This window comes from Pipra filicauda, unplaced genomic scaffold (genome assembly GCF_003945595.2).
Source record: "Pipra filicauda isolate LSUMZ 115617 unplaced genomic scaffold, ASM394559v2 scaffold71_size5581439_pilon, whole genome shotgun sequence".
NCBI lineage: Eukaryota > Metazoa > Chordata > Aves > Passeriformes > Pipridae > Pipra > Pipra filicauda.
Window position 1 is genome coordinate 483,730 of NW_024104887.1, and position 17,102 is coordinate 500,831.

Genomic DNA, 17,102 nt, shown 5'->3' on the forward strand with positions numbered 1-17,102 from the left:
CATATTACAATACCTCTCTGCTGCTAAGAATATTGTTATTATTTCTCTTCTGTATTTACACGGTCAAAGTCTTCCTGTCAGGATTGTACTGTTATTCCATAAAAATGTTCTTCTATACAGGACATGAACAATCAGTTCCCCTGCTACTGAATGAGTTCATACCAAAACTGACACAAACAAATAATGTAAGAGGTGACATGGGGTATAGTTTAATGGATAAGTTGTGGATGTATGTTATATGTACATATGGCTATCTTATTATGCGCTAGCATAATAAACAGTCTGATGCATTTAACAATTGTGTAAGTGAATGGTAAATGGGACAAGTTATTTGCCCAAGTTTTCTGAGGTCTGTGGCAACTCACAGGACAGGAAGGAGAGGCAAAAAGCCACTTCTTTATACAAACTGAAAAAATAAAATGGAAATCTGTGAGCAAAAAGCAAAATGTATATCAGCATGCAGGCATGAGTGCTGTGCTGGAATGCCACGAACAGTCTTCATGTTTGTTAATCTGTTTTCTTGGATTTATAGTCAGTAAGAGAAATCAGGTTCCAAACAAGTGGCAGTGCTCCATTTGCCAAGAGTAAAGGATAGAAAAAAACAAACAAACCATAACCTGGCACACAAACATGACTAAAGGACAGAGCCCATCACAATCAGAAGAGTGCTCCAAATTGTGGACAAAATGAAATTACTTCCATACAAAAACATCAGTGCTTCTGTGGCTCATTCATACTGCTATCCTTGACCAGTCACTGTAGTAAAGCAGAGATTAGGTAGATACCCAGTTAAGAGAGAGGTGAGTGTAAACAGAAAACTGAACCAAGATATTCAAGGATCAGAGATGAACAGTCTTATTTTTCACAGGCTTGATCTTTGGGTATAGGCTTCCTGCTTAAAATAATTCAGTAATACAGCACATTGAGCTTTTTGTGACCTTGAGTAGAACGGTTCAGAGAAAATGTTTTCCTTCTCTGAACAAAACAGACAGCCAGCTTTCTTCTTTCATTTCCCCCGGAAGTGTAAAGCAGTAAGCAATTAATTAAATATTATTAATCAATTGTTTTATGGTTTCAAGTGATGTTTTCATCATGAAGACCTAGTTAATGAAAAGCTACAACAGACCACAGTGTCACTGACAGTCATCGTGAGTTTGATCAAAAGGAACACATCCAGTTACTGTCAGTAGTTGCCTGCCATCAACCCCCACCTGGCTACAACCTCCTTTCAGGTAGTTGAAGACAGTGATAAAGTCTCACCTCAGCCTCCTATTCCCCAGGCTAAACAACCCCAGCTCCCTCAGCCACTCCTCATAGGACTTATGCTCTAAATCATTCACCAGGTCTGTTGCCCTCTGTTGCTTCAGCACCTGAAGGTCTTTCTTGGAGTGAGGGACCCAAAAATGAACAGGGAATTCGAGCTGTGGCCTCACCAGTGCCAAGTGCAGGGGAATGATTACTTCCTTAGGCTTATTTACTGAAGTACCAACCTTCTATAAAGTGGAAAATCACTCTCATAAAGTACTCTGACCTAAACCATCAAGTCCCTTTCCCTTTCTGTTTCAGCAACCCCATGTGAAGTACGAAAGAAAAGTGCAGAAAAATACTTAAAATATTCCACCTAAGAGCTCTACACAAATATCAGACAACCCCCAGATGTATTGCATTTTATAATGGTCATGTTCAGACAGAGACTTATATGAACACCTGGAACCAACACAGATGTCCACACTGAGAGCAGAGCAAGAGTCAAACCATGTTACATGCCAATCATGAAAGGCTGCAATCCCCTTCCTGTGACAAGAGCACAGGAACAGAACTAGATCTTTGCCCAAGTCACCAGGCTAAGCTGATTATCAGCTGATTATATGACATTCTAACACACCAGTTAGAGAAAATAAAAGAATGGAGAGGATGTCAGAGCAGAGACATCAGAGCCAGCAAAGCTAAGTACTGCCCTCACCACAGACCAGGATCCACCACGGCACACATTCAAATGCTGATACTGTTCAATAACCACGATGGCAGGAGAGTGAGTGGCACTGTGATGGTACCACAGAATATCATTTGCCACATCTCTGACAAAAGCAACAACCCTAGTCAATTTATTTAGATGATTTTTCACTTTGCATCTCACTACTCTTTGTGTTCTGCACAGTTTGTACATATGGATTTGATATCTTTTATTTTTTTTTTCATGGAGCTCTTTGCTCTTCTATTTATAGTGCTGGACTAATGTTGGACCAGAGATACCTTGCTGCACTCTCTTGTTAATACAAAGCACATCTTCACCCTCAGTTTTCAGGTGAAAAGCAAGTATTCTTCCTAAATTCTTCAGCAATTCTGTTTGCAAAGTAAGTCCTGCCTCTCTGAGAATCAAAACTTATTTCATATAAAACAAGATCTGCCCTTCTCTGAGCCATAGTCTTCCTCCATATCCTTCTGCAATAACACCAAATCTTTTCCATTCCTGGTTTTAGACATCAAAATGTCACTAATTTCTCTAAGCTGCATGTACTGCAACCTAAAGCATGATGTTTCTTACTCATCTTCAATCTCCACTGATGTGATCTACCTTGCCTTTGTTGGTTCTTGGAGACAAAAAAGCAGATCAAGCGTTAGCAGAAGCAAAGGACAAAAGAGCCTGTTTGGGAAATAGAAATTGCAGAAATTTCCTGCTCTCCATCATTGCAAAAAATTTCTCTCCTAACAGATGCAGGTCCTCTCAGTTTTTCCAGAAAAAGAAAAGGAGGATTAAATAGTACATACATATATTCTTGAAGGCTTTGTTAATAAAGTGGTAATGAAAGACCTGAAAATTCACAGGCAAATGTCCACTTATTAGTGCTGAAATGTAACAAAAAATAATCCAGTATATGCCACAATGCTTAGATGGACACCTAAACCCAACAGAAATCAGTGCCTAACATAACTGAATTTTCACTGGGATGCCACCTCTCTTTTGAGACATGAAAATATCTTTGTAAGGCCCTTGCTTATACATTCTGTCACCATGCCGTCATTAAAACCTTTTACTCTTAAAAGAGAGTAAAAGAGGGGGAATAAAACCCTATTTGAAAGAGCGACTAGTCCAAAAGCATAATGTTGCTTAAACTGGCCTAAGCTAACATATATCATCAAGATTTTTGATTTCATGGAGAATCTCACTCAAACTTTCATGATCTATGAGATTAGCATGCATGAAAACTATCAGCTGTGGCTGGTACAAATGCAAGGACATGTTACTTCAGCTAAAACTCAAAGTCCTGGTTGGACTGCAGCCTTTAATCATAACTTATTTAAGACCTTAGTCCTACAGATCTTAGACCTTATACTACCAGTTGCCTACTTAGACCTTATACTATCAGTTCTAATGGGACCAGGAACAAGGCCTGGTTATTTTAAAATTAACCAACACTTTGGAGGGGACAAGAGAGAATTTAAATTCCCTGCTTACTTTCAACTGAACCTTTGTTTGTTTGTCAAGCAGGCACTGAGCCTATAAAATAATAAAAGCTCTAGGCTCTTCGATGTAATTAGTTCCTGCCTTTTTTTACATAAGAATTATACTCATCCTTATATCTAGCTGACAGAAAATTTTTGCATAGGATAGATAAATATCTTCTTGTAGTTCAATATAGCTCAAATTTTATATATCATGAACCACTTCCAGTATACTGCTCTTTGTTAGGAGCCAACCTAATGAAATCATTGTACACAAGCAATTACCCTAATCTAATCTTTACTCAAACCTCCATGTTTTATCAAGAATCTGCTGTGCAGAATTATGCATCTGTAATAAATTCACTTTTCTGTACTTGCTCACTTTTCTGCAACTTGAAGATTTATTAATGCCAGCCCTTCTTTCCCAAAGGAGCAAGCTCTATGGAAATGGGAGACTTCACTCATGTATCAAGTTCTAGTCATATGTCAATCATTTTACCCTCATTAAAATGCCACTACCACTGAGTAGAGTAACAGCATAGGCCAACAACACTATACCAGGAAAGGAACTGTGTAACACATTTTTGGAAGAGCACAAGAAATTTATCTACAGAGAACATAACTGATTGAAGCGGAATTTGGACAGCACTTTGAGAACCACATCACTGTCTTTGCAAAACGCACTAGAAGGTTTTGAGGGTTGATTTATGCAGTGGGCAAATTTGTCCAGGAGCAATCCCACTTTGTCCTAACAGTAAGACATTAGACATGGACCAACCCTGGTCTTGAAACTCTACAAAAGTGAAAATGCAGTGTTGCATGTATGCCTGTAAGGTTTAACCCTAAGCAGTAACAACTGCTGATCTTGTTTGGCTTCTGAGGACCTGGAAAAACACTTCAGATTTTTTAATGGATCTGTTAAAAGTAAATCACTCTCCCAGATAACACACACCTAACACGAAAAAATTCTTCCTAGGTTTCTATTCTGTCGTCCCAGATTGCAAGTTTGAGACTAAGCAAGTTGCAAGGGCACATTGGTAGAAACCAGCTCTAGTATATATAGTAATGACAGACTACAAACTGAGGAAGGCAGAATAAATAGATTTACCACACAATTTGGATTGAATGGCATCAGGCATCCCACCTCGCTCATATTTAGCTGAATAGAGTCAATTCTAAACCAGATGGATTTTTGTAAGGGAATTTCCACAAGGGATGCTACATGACAGGACTACTGCAAAATAACATCTCAAAGATGCAGGCATGCAGAAATGGGTCCCAAAGAAGAATATACTTTGGTATCACTAAGACAGTTATCATCCTTTCTAATTTCTAATGCTTAGCAGGGTTTTACTTAGTAAAACTCAGTATTTAACTTTGTCTGTTCTTTTATCTGACAACAAGATCTGCAGGCTCTTGCCAATTAATAGCTTTACTAGCATTCAATCAGATTTCAGGATGTCCAGGTTGAAGTATCATCCACTCTGTTAAAGTCATTGTTTTCAGTGCTTACCTGCCCAGGACTGCATATAAGCAGTGTTTTCCCCCTTCATTGTTTGGCTGTACTCTGATCAGACAGTCCAAGGCTGAATCAGCAAGGGAGCACATGCAGAACTCACTCCTGCCCACATCTCCTCCCAGAGTGGCACCACTCACCAGCTGTAAGAGCAAAGTGAGCACTGTCTGCACTCACATCAAGAGGGAGCTGGCAAATCTGCTCAAAAAAGATTTCCACTCCCTCTTGAAGACCTATAGTTAACAGTTAGTTATTCTGCACATCAGATAATCATTCAGCAGAAGTAAGCTGTTTTAACATGCTCTTTATGCGATAATGTTGATCTGGTTTTGCCAGTTCTTTGTGCATTGACAGCAGCTGGAGATGAAAAAATTATGGACATGGGGCATGAGTGCTCTCACCAAGAAAAGGGAAAAAAAATTAATTCTATTATGCCTTAAATTGTTATCAATTTCATGGTTAAGGCTGTAGTAATACTCATCTCTGCAGACTGCTCTGATTTACAGGCAAGGGAAATAGTTTAACAATTTACAGAAGTGCAAACCTCTCTTCTGGTACTCTCCTTGTGCTCTGTGCCTCTCCATGTCCAATGTCACTCTTCTGACAGGGTGAAGGCAACACCCGACCCCCTACCTCCAGGCTACACTGGATGACGCCATTTCTTTCTCGTTCATCAAAAGAGTGCATGAGTTTCATGTCCTCCCTGACCCACGCACACAGCAAGGTGGCTGCATGCTCTCTCCCATGAAACAAGTGTAACCAAAATGGACCTAAAAAAGCATTCTCCCTGTGGCTGCAGTATACTTCCTCATGGTCTTTGCTCAGCTGAGGTCTTCCAAATCCTCTTCCAAGTGTGTGTAGGTTCTCTACCTACTGACTTATATGCCAGCAGGACCCTGATGCAATGCAGCACATCCTCCCAGGCTGCCCCCTCACTGAGCCATGCCTGCTGACCACCCCCAAAATGCTGCCGTCCCTCACCTCCCGTCCAGTGTCCTACCTGGCATCAACTGCACCACTGCCTCGGGAGTGGTGGTGGGCACGGCATGGGACTGTTGCTGGCTGGAGCTGACCTCAGGCTCAGCACTCACTGAGGGCGAGCCAGCCACCTCACCACCTGGAGTCAGCTGTGGGACAGATGGGAGAGTCTCCTCAGCGGCCGGTGGCTCCTCTTGACCAGGCAGCTGCAGCGCTGAGAGGGGGATGCTGATGGGTTTCCCAGTGGTGGTGGTGGCATTGGAGCTGGTGGCTGGCACTTGCAGGGCAGCCACAGGGCCACTGCCTGCCCCCCGTGCTGGGGAAGCCAGGGGTCCCCGGGGCGGCCGCTGTGGGGCCATGCGGGGCAGGCCGGGCGGGGAGGAGCAGAGGCGCTGGGGGTCGGGGTCGGGGCCGGCGACAGGCTGGGGCACAGCTCTGGTGGGTACCAGGCAGGAGGGGCCGGCTGGGGGCTGTGGCTTGGGCTTGGACATCTGCGTCAGGGCCAGGGCCGGCCCGTCGGCACCGGCAGTCAGCTCAGCATTGGCCACTATATAGTAGTCCTCAGGGAGCTCCTGCTTTATCTTCTTGAGGAGCACGTCACTGCCGCCCTCATCAGCAGGCTGCGCCTGGGCAGCCGTGGGCAGCCCGGCAGCCGGACGCTTGCGGGGACCGGTGGGGGCACGGTGGGGGTGCGGCTCAAAGTCGCTGTCCTCGTCGGTGACAGAGGACTCACAGACCATGTCGAAGAGAGTGGCCTCATCCTCGTACTCCTCCACAGGCTCACCCAGCTCCGATGGCTCACTGCAATAGGAGAAGTCGCAGGAGTCGCGAGTGCGGGTGCAATCCAGCTTGGTCTTCCCCGTCCGACCCGGGTAGCGCTCCAGGGGGCTGGCCTGTGCCTCTGATGGCACACCCAGCATGCTGGGACTGTCCGAGTTGAAACTGCGGCTGTCCTGGAAGCAGACACGCTCCTGGGAGCCAGCCCGGCAAGTGGCAGCCAGGGGCCAGTGGTAGGCATGGCCAGCACTACAGCCCCACATGGCCGTCAGGTTGCCATGGGCCCCCTCGGAAAGCAGGTGCTTGAGGTTGGGGATGAGGCTGCAGATGGTCCCATGGCTGTGGGCCCAGCTCACCAGCTTGGAGAGGTTTTCAGAGGAGGTGTGAAGGCAGTCCTCCATAGCACAGGATCAACAACACCTCGGTGCTGGGAAGTCAGTGGAAGACGCAATTCAGATCACACGGACCTGGCACTCATGGTCGCACGTTGCCAAGCTCATGCTTGTTCCTTACCTGCAAACAGAGAGCAAAATCCCACACTTCAGCAATCCCAAAGCACAACCACATTTGTACAGGCAAATGAAACATTTGTAAGCTTAGCTAAATCCATTTCACTCTCATTCTCATGTCCTTCAAAACATGTTTCTCAAAACTTCACCTGCTTTTAAGCAGCCACATTCCTCATTCTGCCTGCAAAAAGCCTAAACCCAAAGGAAGGAACATCCTTGCAATATACAACTGAAGATAAAACAGCTTTTCAAACAAGTCAGTTCAGTATCAGTGGCAATATGATTTGAAGCTTAAATCTCTGACAAAGTATAAATGCAGCCCAAAAGATGTTGACTGTGTCTTCATACCTAGGAAATGAAAATTAAACAAAATCTTAAAACATACAATTAACCTTGAACACCAGGGTGGCAATCAAGCACCAACTCAAACACACCAGATCTGAAGAGACGATGACATTTTACGTAATTTTTGAACATTTCTCAAATGAATCAAACATCTCCTTTTCAACTGAATTTGAGAGGCATCAAAGTGAAGGCCTGAATTTGAGTTTTCAATATAAGGAAGAATCAAACAGGGTCACCCTTCACTGTGCTATACTGATAATCATCAGCTGTTCAAAGGTTTAAGAAAAACTCAAAGGACCTGAAAGATTTAAGCCATAACCTTCCTTGAGCTCTGAGAGTTAACATTTTGCTTTTTTTATCATACTGTCTATTTTCCAAGAAAAACACTTGCCATTTTCATGGCAATCACAAGATCACAGCAAGGTCTGAGTGTCTCTGTACACACCTAATGCCAAAGAAGTCATCTCAGTGACCTCAGACAGATAAAGTATTTGTGAACTTCCATTCATTTCTGCAGGTCTGTTTGGAGGCTCTTCCTAATCTTCTCTCTCCTGTTCTTTGTGAAGAGGACCCACAAGTCTTGGAGTTTCTGTTGATCTCATTTCACTTCCATTCTCATATAAGCAGAAAAGTCCTTTACATTTTTTACAGCTGAAATGCAGCATTCATGACAATGTTACACCTTATTTTGTTCCCTATCCTCTTCCACATAAGCATTTTTAGATGCAAAATGAACCGTGTCATGGCTCAAAAAGATAGCTACACAATGGCTAACTGCCCCTGGAGAATGCTTTCCCTAAAATCCACACAAATTACTACCTGCCCACATAGCTGCTCTTCAACATCATTTGCCAGTTAGCTGCAGAAAGCCAGTTTGCTCTGTGCCAAGGGAGATGAGGAGGCTGTGTTTCAATGGTTTTGCAGCCTGCACATCCCTGCTCACTCGCTCCCGTTCACCAGGCAAAGGTTGGCCTGTGCAAACCAAAACTGGAAACAAAATGGACAAGTACTCTGGATCCCTTTCCCCACCCACGACGTGGAGAGGCCCAGTTCTAGTTCCATCTCCATCTGAGGAACCATTCCGACGTCTTGAAGGACTGGGAAAGGGAACTCCAGCATCAGGGGTTTCAGGTCCTGAGCCTGGAGGGGAGAGGTGCCCTCCCCTCCTCCACCCACCCACGTGGTCCCATGGCAGGCACTGAGACAGCACACCAGGCGTGGAGAGGAGGCAAGAGAGAGATTACTGTTGGGGGTGTTACATTTATAGGGTTTAGGAGGATTCACAAAGTAACCAATTAGAAGTCTCAAGGGGCTTACAGGAACACCCAATCACAGGAAGGGGTTAACAAGGACCAATGAGAAACACCTCAGGACACCCTTCCCAGGACATTCCTGCATGGGAGATAACAGTTGTCGTGGCGGGTGTTGGGAAGAAGAAGCATGTGTTTGCAAAGAGACCACAAAGAGGCATTTTAAGACATGTTTAAACAACAGTTTTCCCATATAATGCAGGTTTAGTGCCACGAAGTACTGCCTACAATATTCTCCACAAGGCTTCTCATGGGTCTTTCCACCCACCCAGGCACTGTGACTCTTTGGTGGGGTCAAGAATGGAGCAAGGATGAGAATTTCTAGATACTTAAAAAACTTATAGGTATTTTTCCAACATCTTTGAAATTAAGCATGACATGGAGGGAATGGATGAACAGCAAGAAGCACATAATTAGGAAACAGATAAAATTGTGTAAAATTTAAGCTTGTTTTTGCAGCAGCTCAAGCCAGAGTGCATGCACAGAGAACAACTGCTGCAATAACTCAAATTCCAGCTTCTGTGAAACCACAGGAATGGTACAGATCTCACTGCATGACCTGCAACATAAAGCTCCTTACATGACCAGAGCCTCTCTGCAGTATAATAAATGCAGAAGGTCCCCAGCTTGTAAGCCTTTTAGGCACCGGAGAAGGCTCCCCTTTGCAAACATACAACTTTTAAATATCTAAACCTTCTCTTTTATGTTATTTGTTTTAAACCTTTTAAAGATTCACTGTCAAGTCTTGACAGAGGTCAAAACCCCCAAGGCATCCACATATCTTCTGAGAGAGATATTCAAAGATATGTACTTCCAATGCACCCTGCCACAGAAGAAACACCAAAAGATCGGAAGAGGAACACCACACTCACACAAGGCAAAGAAGAGAATCTGAAAACAGAACGGGGGAAAGCTATAGTCAGTGATATAGTCCGAAGCTGCTTCAGTGTAAACCCATGGGATATCATGGAGCTGCTCAATTGCTGCATGACCACAGATGTGTCTTGGGAAGACAGAAAGCCCAGTTCATCTGAAGAACCGTTTTCCCCTCAGGGAAATGAGGTAAGGTTGACTGCCACGGTCAAGATTGTGTTAAAAATCCAAAGACAACAGTTATTCAGAAGCACTGTGTCTTCGGTTTGCCAACCACAGCAGAAGTTGCCAATGGCACTTCGGCAGAGAGGGACTCATGCTGTAGAAAGCACAGCAAACGCATCATTATCTACCTGGTTTCCTGAAGAAGGAACTTGTCTGCTCAGTCAGACAGTATGATGCTGGCTGACAGTCTGCTCTTGTTTGCTAAATCACATTTCAGAAATTATATAAGTCCTTCATTCAAACTGGCAAGATCTGATAAGATGACTCATGCTTAATAATCTGCTAACATGATAACTTTGAAATCATACAGTAACTAGCAAAAACATGCTATAACTTCAATGTGAATAACACTGGTATTTTAACTGCATTACAGGAGCCTCCCATTGCACTTTTCTGCAGTTTAGAGCCTATAAATATCTAATTCAGAGTGAAGCATGTCTAGGCACTGGAAAGTCACTGCAGCTATCTGGACCCTAAAGTAAGAGCTCAGTTTTAAGGCTTTTCTAGCATTTACGACCTCATTTACAACATGTCACTATAATGACTAATGTGTACAGAATATGTGCCATGTGAGAAAGTGGCGTTGTTGCAAACCCATTCCTTGAGATCTGTCAGTGCATTAAGGGGAACACCATTTGACTTGGGAAAGGGAATATTTTCTGTATATCCAGAACCAGGGTATTGTCATAATAGATCTACCTGGGGACCAAAGGGCAATGAGGAACAGCAACCTTTAATGAGTAGCCCTCTTCTGTGTTCTAGGACGGGACTTGGCTTAGCCAGCTTGATGCAGACAAAATTCTTCCCGATTTTACACACAGCAGTAGCAACAGGCCCTTTGTGAGGATGCAGAGAAGATGCACTGACACCAGGCAAGTCCCAGGAGCAATAGCAGTTGGTAGCTTGCCAGTATGAACCCTTTCCTTTATCCCACGAAGAGAATGAACAAACACCTTTGGGTAGCAAAGACCTGGCTACCTCAACTGCCTTTTCTCCTTTGACTCCTTGCACACGAGAGTGATAGAGTGGAGTTTTGACTAGGACCTCATGGGAGATTCTTCAGAGCAAACAGGGAAATCTGTGATGTGGCTCCTTCAGAAAGGAGGCAGCAGAGGTGAGGAGGCAGTAGATGAAGGATGAAGTAGCTGAATGGAAAAAAACAGGATGATGCAGAAGTGTTCAGTGGGAAGTGGGTGTCCTCCAGCAGGGTCTGTACACTGGACCGTGCATTTGGTGGACCTACAGCTCCAGGAGGGTGATGGGGGAATTTTGTTGTAAAGAAGGAAAGAAATCTTATTGGGATCCTGTCCTCTCACAGACTTGGGTGGTTAGGAATGGATTTCCTTACCAGGGTAATATTAGACAAGTTGATTCAGACTAACTTGCATCACACACATGTGTGTTTGAAATTCTATTACCACTACTGATTATTAGCACTTCCATGCTGATTTTTTTCAAGGGAACAGTATTGCCAGGACTACATTAACAAACCTCTTGGACATGATGCCAAGACTGATCCTTCTGAGAATTTTCTAGAAGTCAAAGATTCTCAAGTAAGACTACAATGCAAAAATTACTTTCGTTAATAATAAAAAATAATCTTTCTAATCACACAGTTCTATAAAAATTCTAAAACCTGAATCCTAAAACATTAAAAGACAGATGTAAATACCCCTGCATTTACTCATTTTAAACAGCATGGTTTCCAAACCAATCTTGCAACAGCTGAAACCTGTTAAAGAGTTTTTATGGAGAAGCAATGTTTTAACAGCTTTTACATTCAAAAAAACTTCGAAAGCATTTGGACTCTGCTTTCTCATACCAGCAAAAGAAGCTCAGAATATTTAAATCCTCTCTGTTTTCAGCCTCCACCCTGTCCAAACTTACCACAGTGTTACTTCATCACCATTTGAAGGGGAAGCACTGCTTCGTTTCTTGAAAGACCTATCTTTTCCTACTTAAAAGTAAGAAAACACAGTTGATAGCTAACAGATTGAGAGCATCAGAAGTTTAGCCACCATGGTGTATCTGTCTCATTCACTGTTTTAGCTAATGGACAATATTAGGCCTTCTCTTATTACTAGCATTTCTTAAGCCAAGTGCTTAGCATTGATAAATGACTGAGGTGAACAACAGCAGAAATCCACGTCTCAATTCACCAGAGAAGGTAGAGTAGTACTGAGGTCCCCACAAGGTCCTGCTGCATTCCCACAAGTCTGCCAGCCATCAATTCAGGTTTACCTGTAGTATTTCTCTTTCATAAAGTAAGATGCTGAAGTAGACTCAGCAGGAGCTGCAGTCTAACCCAGATAGAGGTCCACAAATGTTGGGGGCCCCAGCTATGCAACAGAGCACCCAAAATCATGCCACTGCTAATCAACCACCTTCTCTGCTATTTCCTATGAGGGAAATCCTACTAACAGTGGAGTTAAAGCTCAGCCTCTTTGCCCCAGTGTTTTGATTTCTCCACTGATACTGCTAAGGATGTCATCAACTTGTTAAAGGACTAGGATGGACAACTACTCAACCAAAACAGGCCAGCAGACTGGAAGGACTGGGAATAGGTCACTGCATTTTCTCTAATTGTAGACTTCAAGAGTACAAAACTCTTATGTCAACCCAAATATTACTGAATTTACTTTTTACTTGAAAGAAAGACTATGAAGCAAGAAGCAGCAGAGAGGGAGAGAAAACAAGCATGTAGAAATAATGACACCTTATAGGCAAGGTGTGAATCAACTAGGTCTTGCAGTTTACATGGGGGAAAGGGGTTGACTTCCATCTCTGATACGAACTGCACATGGCTCCTTTTAGTTAGGAAAACATGTTTTTAATTGAGCGTCTCTCTAGAAAACAAAAGGGTGTATATTACAGAGGAAAGGCTCACAAATTCTGGCAAGTTCTGCAAGCCTGTGAGGCAGTTTGGCAATGTCACGTATCCTTAAACTGGTGAGTAATTCCTCTAGCTATGCTCATTTGTCACTGTTCCTTATCACTTTTGTACAGTCTCCAGCTGGTATCTTTAAGGGAAAAACAACCTTTCACCTCAACAAAATCACTATTTCCAAATTATGTAAGTGTATTCTGTTTGCCTATGTTTTTATCTCTGTATTTATTGAGAAATAAATAGGAATGCACGGAAGGAACAGAATAAAACCTTCATGCTAATTTTCCACCTCCACAATTCTAGGCTCATCCCACATTTTACATAAGTTCAGTCACTTAAATGTAGCAAGTGACTTCCCTTCTGTGTATTTCAGAGCTTCCGTGCTTATGTCTTGGGCTTTCTGAAGTCATTAGGAGCTCTGCTACTTAATGAGCAGGACAGAGTTTTACCCACAATGAACTACAATTATGATTCTATCAACAATAACCACCAAGAATGCTCTCCTGAGAGATGGGTGCAGGGGGTAGTAGGAAGAAAAAATAATACACATGTTTCTCAGCAGTTAATGCTGTTCCCCATTCATAAAAATTTCATGGTTGTCTGTCACATTCGCTCCACAAGGCTGCAGCTCCTTCTAAGCTAGTCTTCAGGTTAGATGCTTTCCTTGCCAAGTGTGGCACGCCTTCAGCTGCAGCTGTCATCACAAGCCAGAGGAAAGCAGCAAAACCTGTTTGTTGGTGAAACACTTCCAGTTGGTTGAGAGAGAAAAGGATTTGGCTGGGACAGCATTTGCGGGTTCCCTTGCCTTCTCACGTGGAAGACTATCACATGATTAAGAGCTTCCCAAGAGCCTGCCTCATTCACAAGATAAAATGATTCATCCACTGACAGCAGGAGGGACTAAGGAACTGTTTGGGGGCTCCATCCTCAAGCTAAATGTAATGCTACAGGCACCACTGCTTCTAGTTTTGTATTCTTTCCCCCCCCCCAGCACCTACTAAAACAGGAGCTACGTGAGCCTTGCTGTTGTACAGTGTGGCTGAAGGGTCATTTGACAGTGCTCTCCTTCATTTTTTTACCCTGTCTCTTCCTCACATATCCCATAAAGGACATGTTCTGCCACGTGCTTCACAGAAGCTCTGTAGCACTAATGTAACCCTGTAAAATATTAACACTCCACGCTGCTTACAACTGAGCAGTGTACAGCTGAACCCAGAAGAGATTTTAGGATTTTGAAAGCACGAAATACTGTAAACATAGTAATAGTCTTTGAGTAGTGTGAAGACAGAGAAATCCTCTTTTTCTATTCAGTGTTTAGCAAGTGCAACCCTGAAAATTTCTTTCAAAGCCTCAGTGAAACCTAATTAATTTTGTTAACGCAGACATTTCTCACTGTGGTCTGCAGTCAGATATAAGACTTGAGACGCAACATGGATGGTGACCTGGATTGAAATCTGTGTTTCTTCAGACTGAAAACTGAAAGCAAGTTTTAGGACTAGCAGTTCTGTGGACTTACAGACTGTTGAATGAACTATCCAATGACCATTATGTGCTCCCAGGTTATTGACACAGACTGAGGGGAACTGCAGGGACTTACCATGGAAATCATTTCCTCTTCTACATACACTCCCTGAGCTGCATTCAAATTCAATGTTTCACCTCACCGACATGCAGTGCTGGGCAGCACTTCTAACTGCTCGGACCTCTGATGAAATCTAGCTTGCCTCACAACTCCAGTTCAAGTTGCATCTCCGTGTCAGAACTTAATAAATAAGCACACTCTTGGAAAACTGCTCGGGGCTTGCTGGTTTAGGGTTTTTTTTTTCGCAAATATATGTACCTTTGAATGAGCACGACTGTGTGCTAAGTGCAGTTATGTGGATTTATTTCTGCCTATACGTCATATTCCAAGCCTGGAGAGGGAAAAGGAGTAGAAAGGAACTATCAAGTCTTCATCATGTCTCCAACCAGTTTTCAGAAGGCTGCTCCCATATAACAATTTTCAATGCACTTTAAAAAATGGCAGAGTTTTGATACAGGGAAAACACAATCAGTTTTATGTGGCCTTGAATGAACCCAGAAACCAAGTCCTGCATAACTGAACTCCTAAAGCACCAGATTCCTCCTGAAGTTAGGATGAATCAAGCCCTGCCTCCCTTTGAGCTCCTATTAAATTTACATTTACATTTCAGAATGCTGCCTGCTGCAATGGCCAAAAATGACCAAATGTATGTATGATCCAACACATATATACTAGGAATGCTTCTATACAAATAAAATTTTTAAAATAAAAATAATCCAGCTGGGGCAGCTCAAATCATATACTCACTGTTTATTCCAGCATTTATTCTTAGAACGGTAGAAACTTCTCCAGAGCAAAAGTGTGGCAAGGGCAAACATTTTCAGTTGTACTCATGGCTTTCTCCACTAGGAACAGTGGAGATGATGGCGCAAGAATGACAATCACTGCAAAATCCACCCGGCATTCAAGCCCTTGGAAAACTGTGCAACTACCACTTATTCGAATTTGGCTCTGTTTTCCATTGAGGTTATAATGGGTCTGACACTAAACTTTTCCACACTTTCAAACCCAATCCATTGATTTCATAAAGTGTCTTTTTACAGCAAAGACAAAATGAACATTTCCAGCTCTGACATATTTATTACTGCACTGTTGCTCCTTCCTTGAATACAGGTAGGACCACTGTTGCACAGAAAGAAATAGATATTGTGACACAGCCAACCTATCCACCACCAAATTTGTATAGAAGAGCTTGATCTAATTAATACCTACCAAGGTGAAGACTCTATTGAGCTCAGTAACCATCGAACCAGATCCAAATGTCTCTTTTATGAGCTCGGACTTGTCCAAGGAATAATGCCACTGCAGTCACTTCCCTGGATGGGTGAATTTTGGACAGGCTGGATAGATGGACTGAGGTCAATTGTATGAGGTTCAACCAGACCAAATGCTGGGTCACGACAACTGCGGGCAGCGCTACAGGCTGGAGGAAGTGTCTGGAAAGCTGATCAGCAGAAAAGGACCTGGGGGTGCTGCTGAAGAGCAGCAGAACATGAGCCAGCAGTGTGCCCAGGTGGCTGAGAAGGCCAATGGCATCCTGGCATGAATCAGCAGTTGTGTCCAGCAGGACCAGGGCAGTGATTGTCCCCCTGTACTCGGCACTGGTGAGGCCACACCTTGAGTCCTGTGTGCAGTTTTGGGCCCCTCACAACAAGAAATACACTGAGGTGCTGCACCATGTCCAGAGAAGGGCAACAAAGCTGGTGAAGGATCTAGAGAGCAAGTCTCATGAGGAGCAGCTAAGAGAGCAGAGGTTGTTTAGCCCAGAGAGTAAGAGGCTCAGGAGAGACCTCATCACTCTCTACAACTACCTGAGGAGGCTGTAGCTAGGTGGGAGTCAGTCTCTTCTCCCAGGCAACTAGCAATAGGGCAAGAGGACACAGTCTCTTGAGAGGTTTAGGTTGGACATTAGGAGGAATTTCTTCACAGAAAAGGTGATTCAACATTGGAATGTACTGGCCAAGGAGGTGGTGGAGTCACTGTCCCTGGAGGTGTTCAAGGAAAGACCGGACATGGCACTCAGTGCCATGGTCTAGTTGACATGGTGGTGTTTGGTCACAGGTTGGACGCTATGATCTCAGAGGTCTTTTCCAACCTAATTGATTTTGTCATCTTGTAATTTTGATATCTGCTTTTTGGCAAACCAAAACTGATTCAAATATGCCTCTAAACTCATATAATTTTTGTATAATTATCTTTGATAGATGGCATTTTTTAGCTGAGTCACCAGTCCTTCGATCCCTTTAGTAATCTTGATTCTCTTGCCTCGAGTTCACATTTTGTCTACCAAAATATAATATAAAAATCCGAATCAAAACAAAAAGGGAGGAGGATAAGTTATTTACTTTTGGTTTTGCCAGAACTGGGTCTTGCAATGATCAAGCAGGGACTCTCAGGTGCATCTAGCATTAAATGTGGAGCCTCTAGGATAAAACCTGCTCTGTGAAAAGGCAAAAATGACCGTGAAGGAGCTCTCCATCCAGTCAACACCATAATAGTTAAACAGTTCTACTGAAGCAGTGCCAGGGTAAAGACCTGGTATTCACAGTGCCTCCATGAGCTTTGTCAATATGAGTGTTGATGGCAACATCAGCATAAATGTGATGGTGACACCAATGCAATGCACACTGCTACACCATGCAACCAATGGGACAGA

At 43.3% G+C, this 17,102-nt stretch overlaps 1 protein-coding gene across 1 annotated transcript in view; it reads right to left on the reverse strand.

Annotated features, from left to right (window-relative positions):
- Nucleotides 1–17,102, reverse strand: part of KIAA1958 (KIAA1958 ortholog) — a 50,973-nt gene that overhangs the window by 12,271 nt on the left and 21,600 nt on the right. The window contains exon 2 of the mRNA XM_027710276.2: nucleotides 5,961–7,228. Coding sequence (XP_027566077.1) covers nucleotides 5,961–7,116 — 1,156 coding nt within the window. The 5' untranslated portion in view covers nucleotides 7,117–7,228. The remainder of the gene's footprint in view (nucleotides 1–5,960; nucleotides 7,229–17,102) is intronic.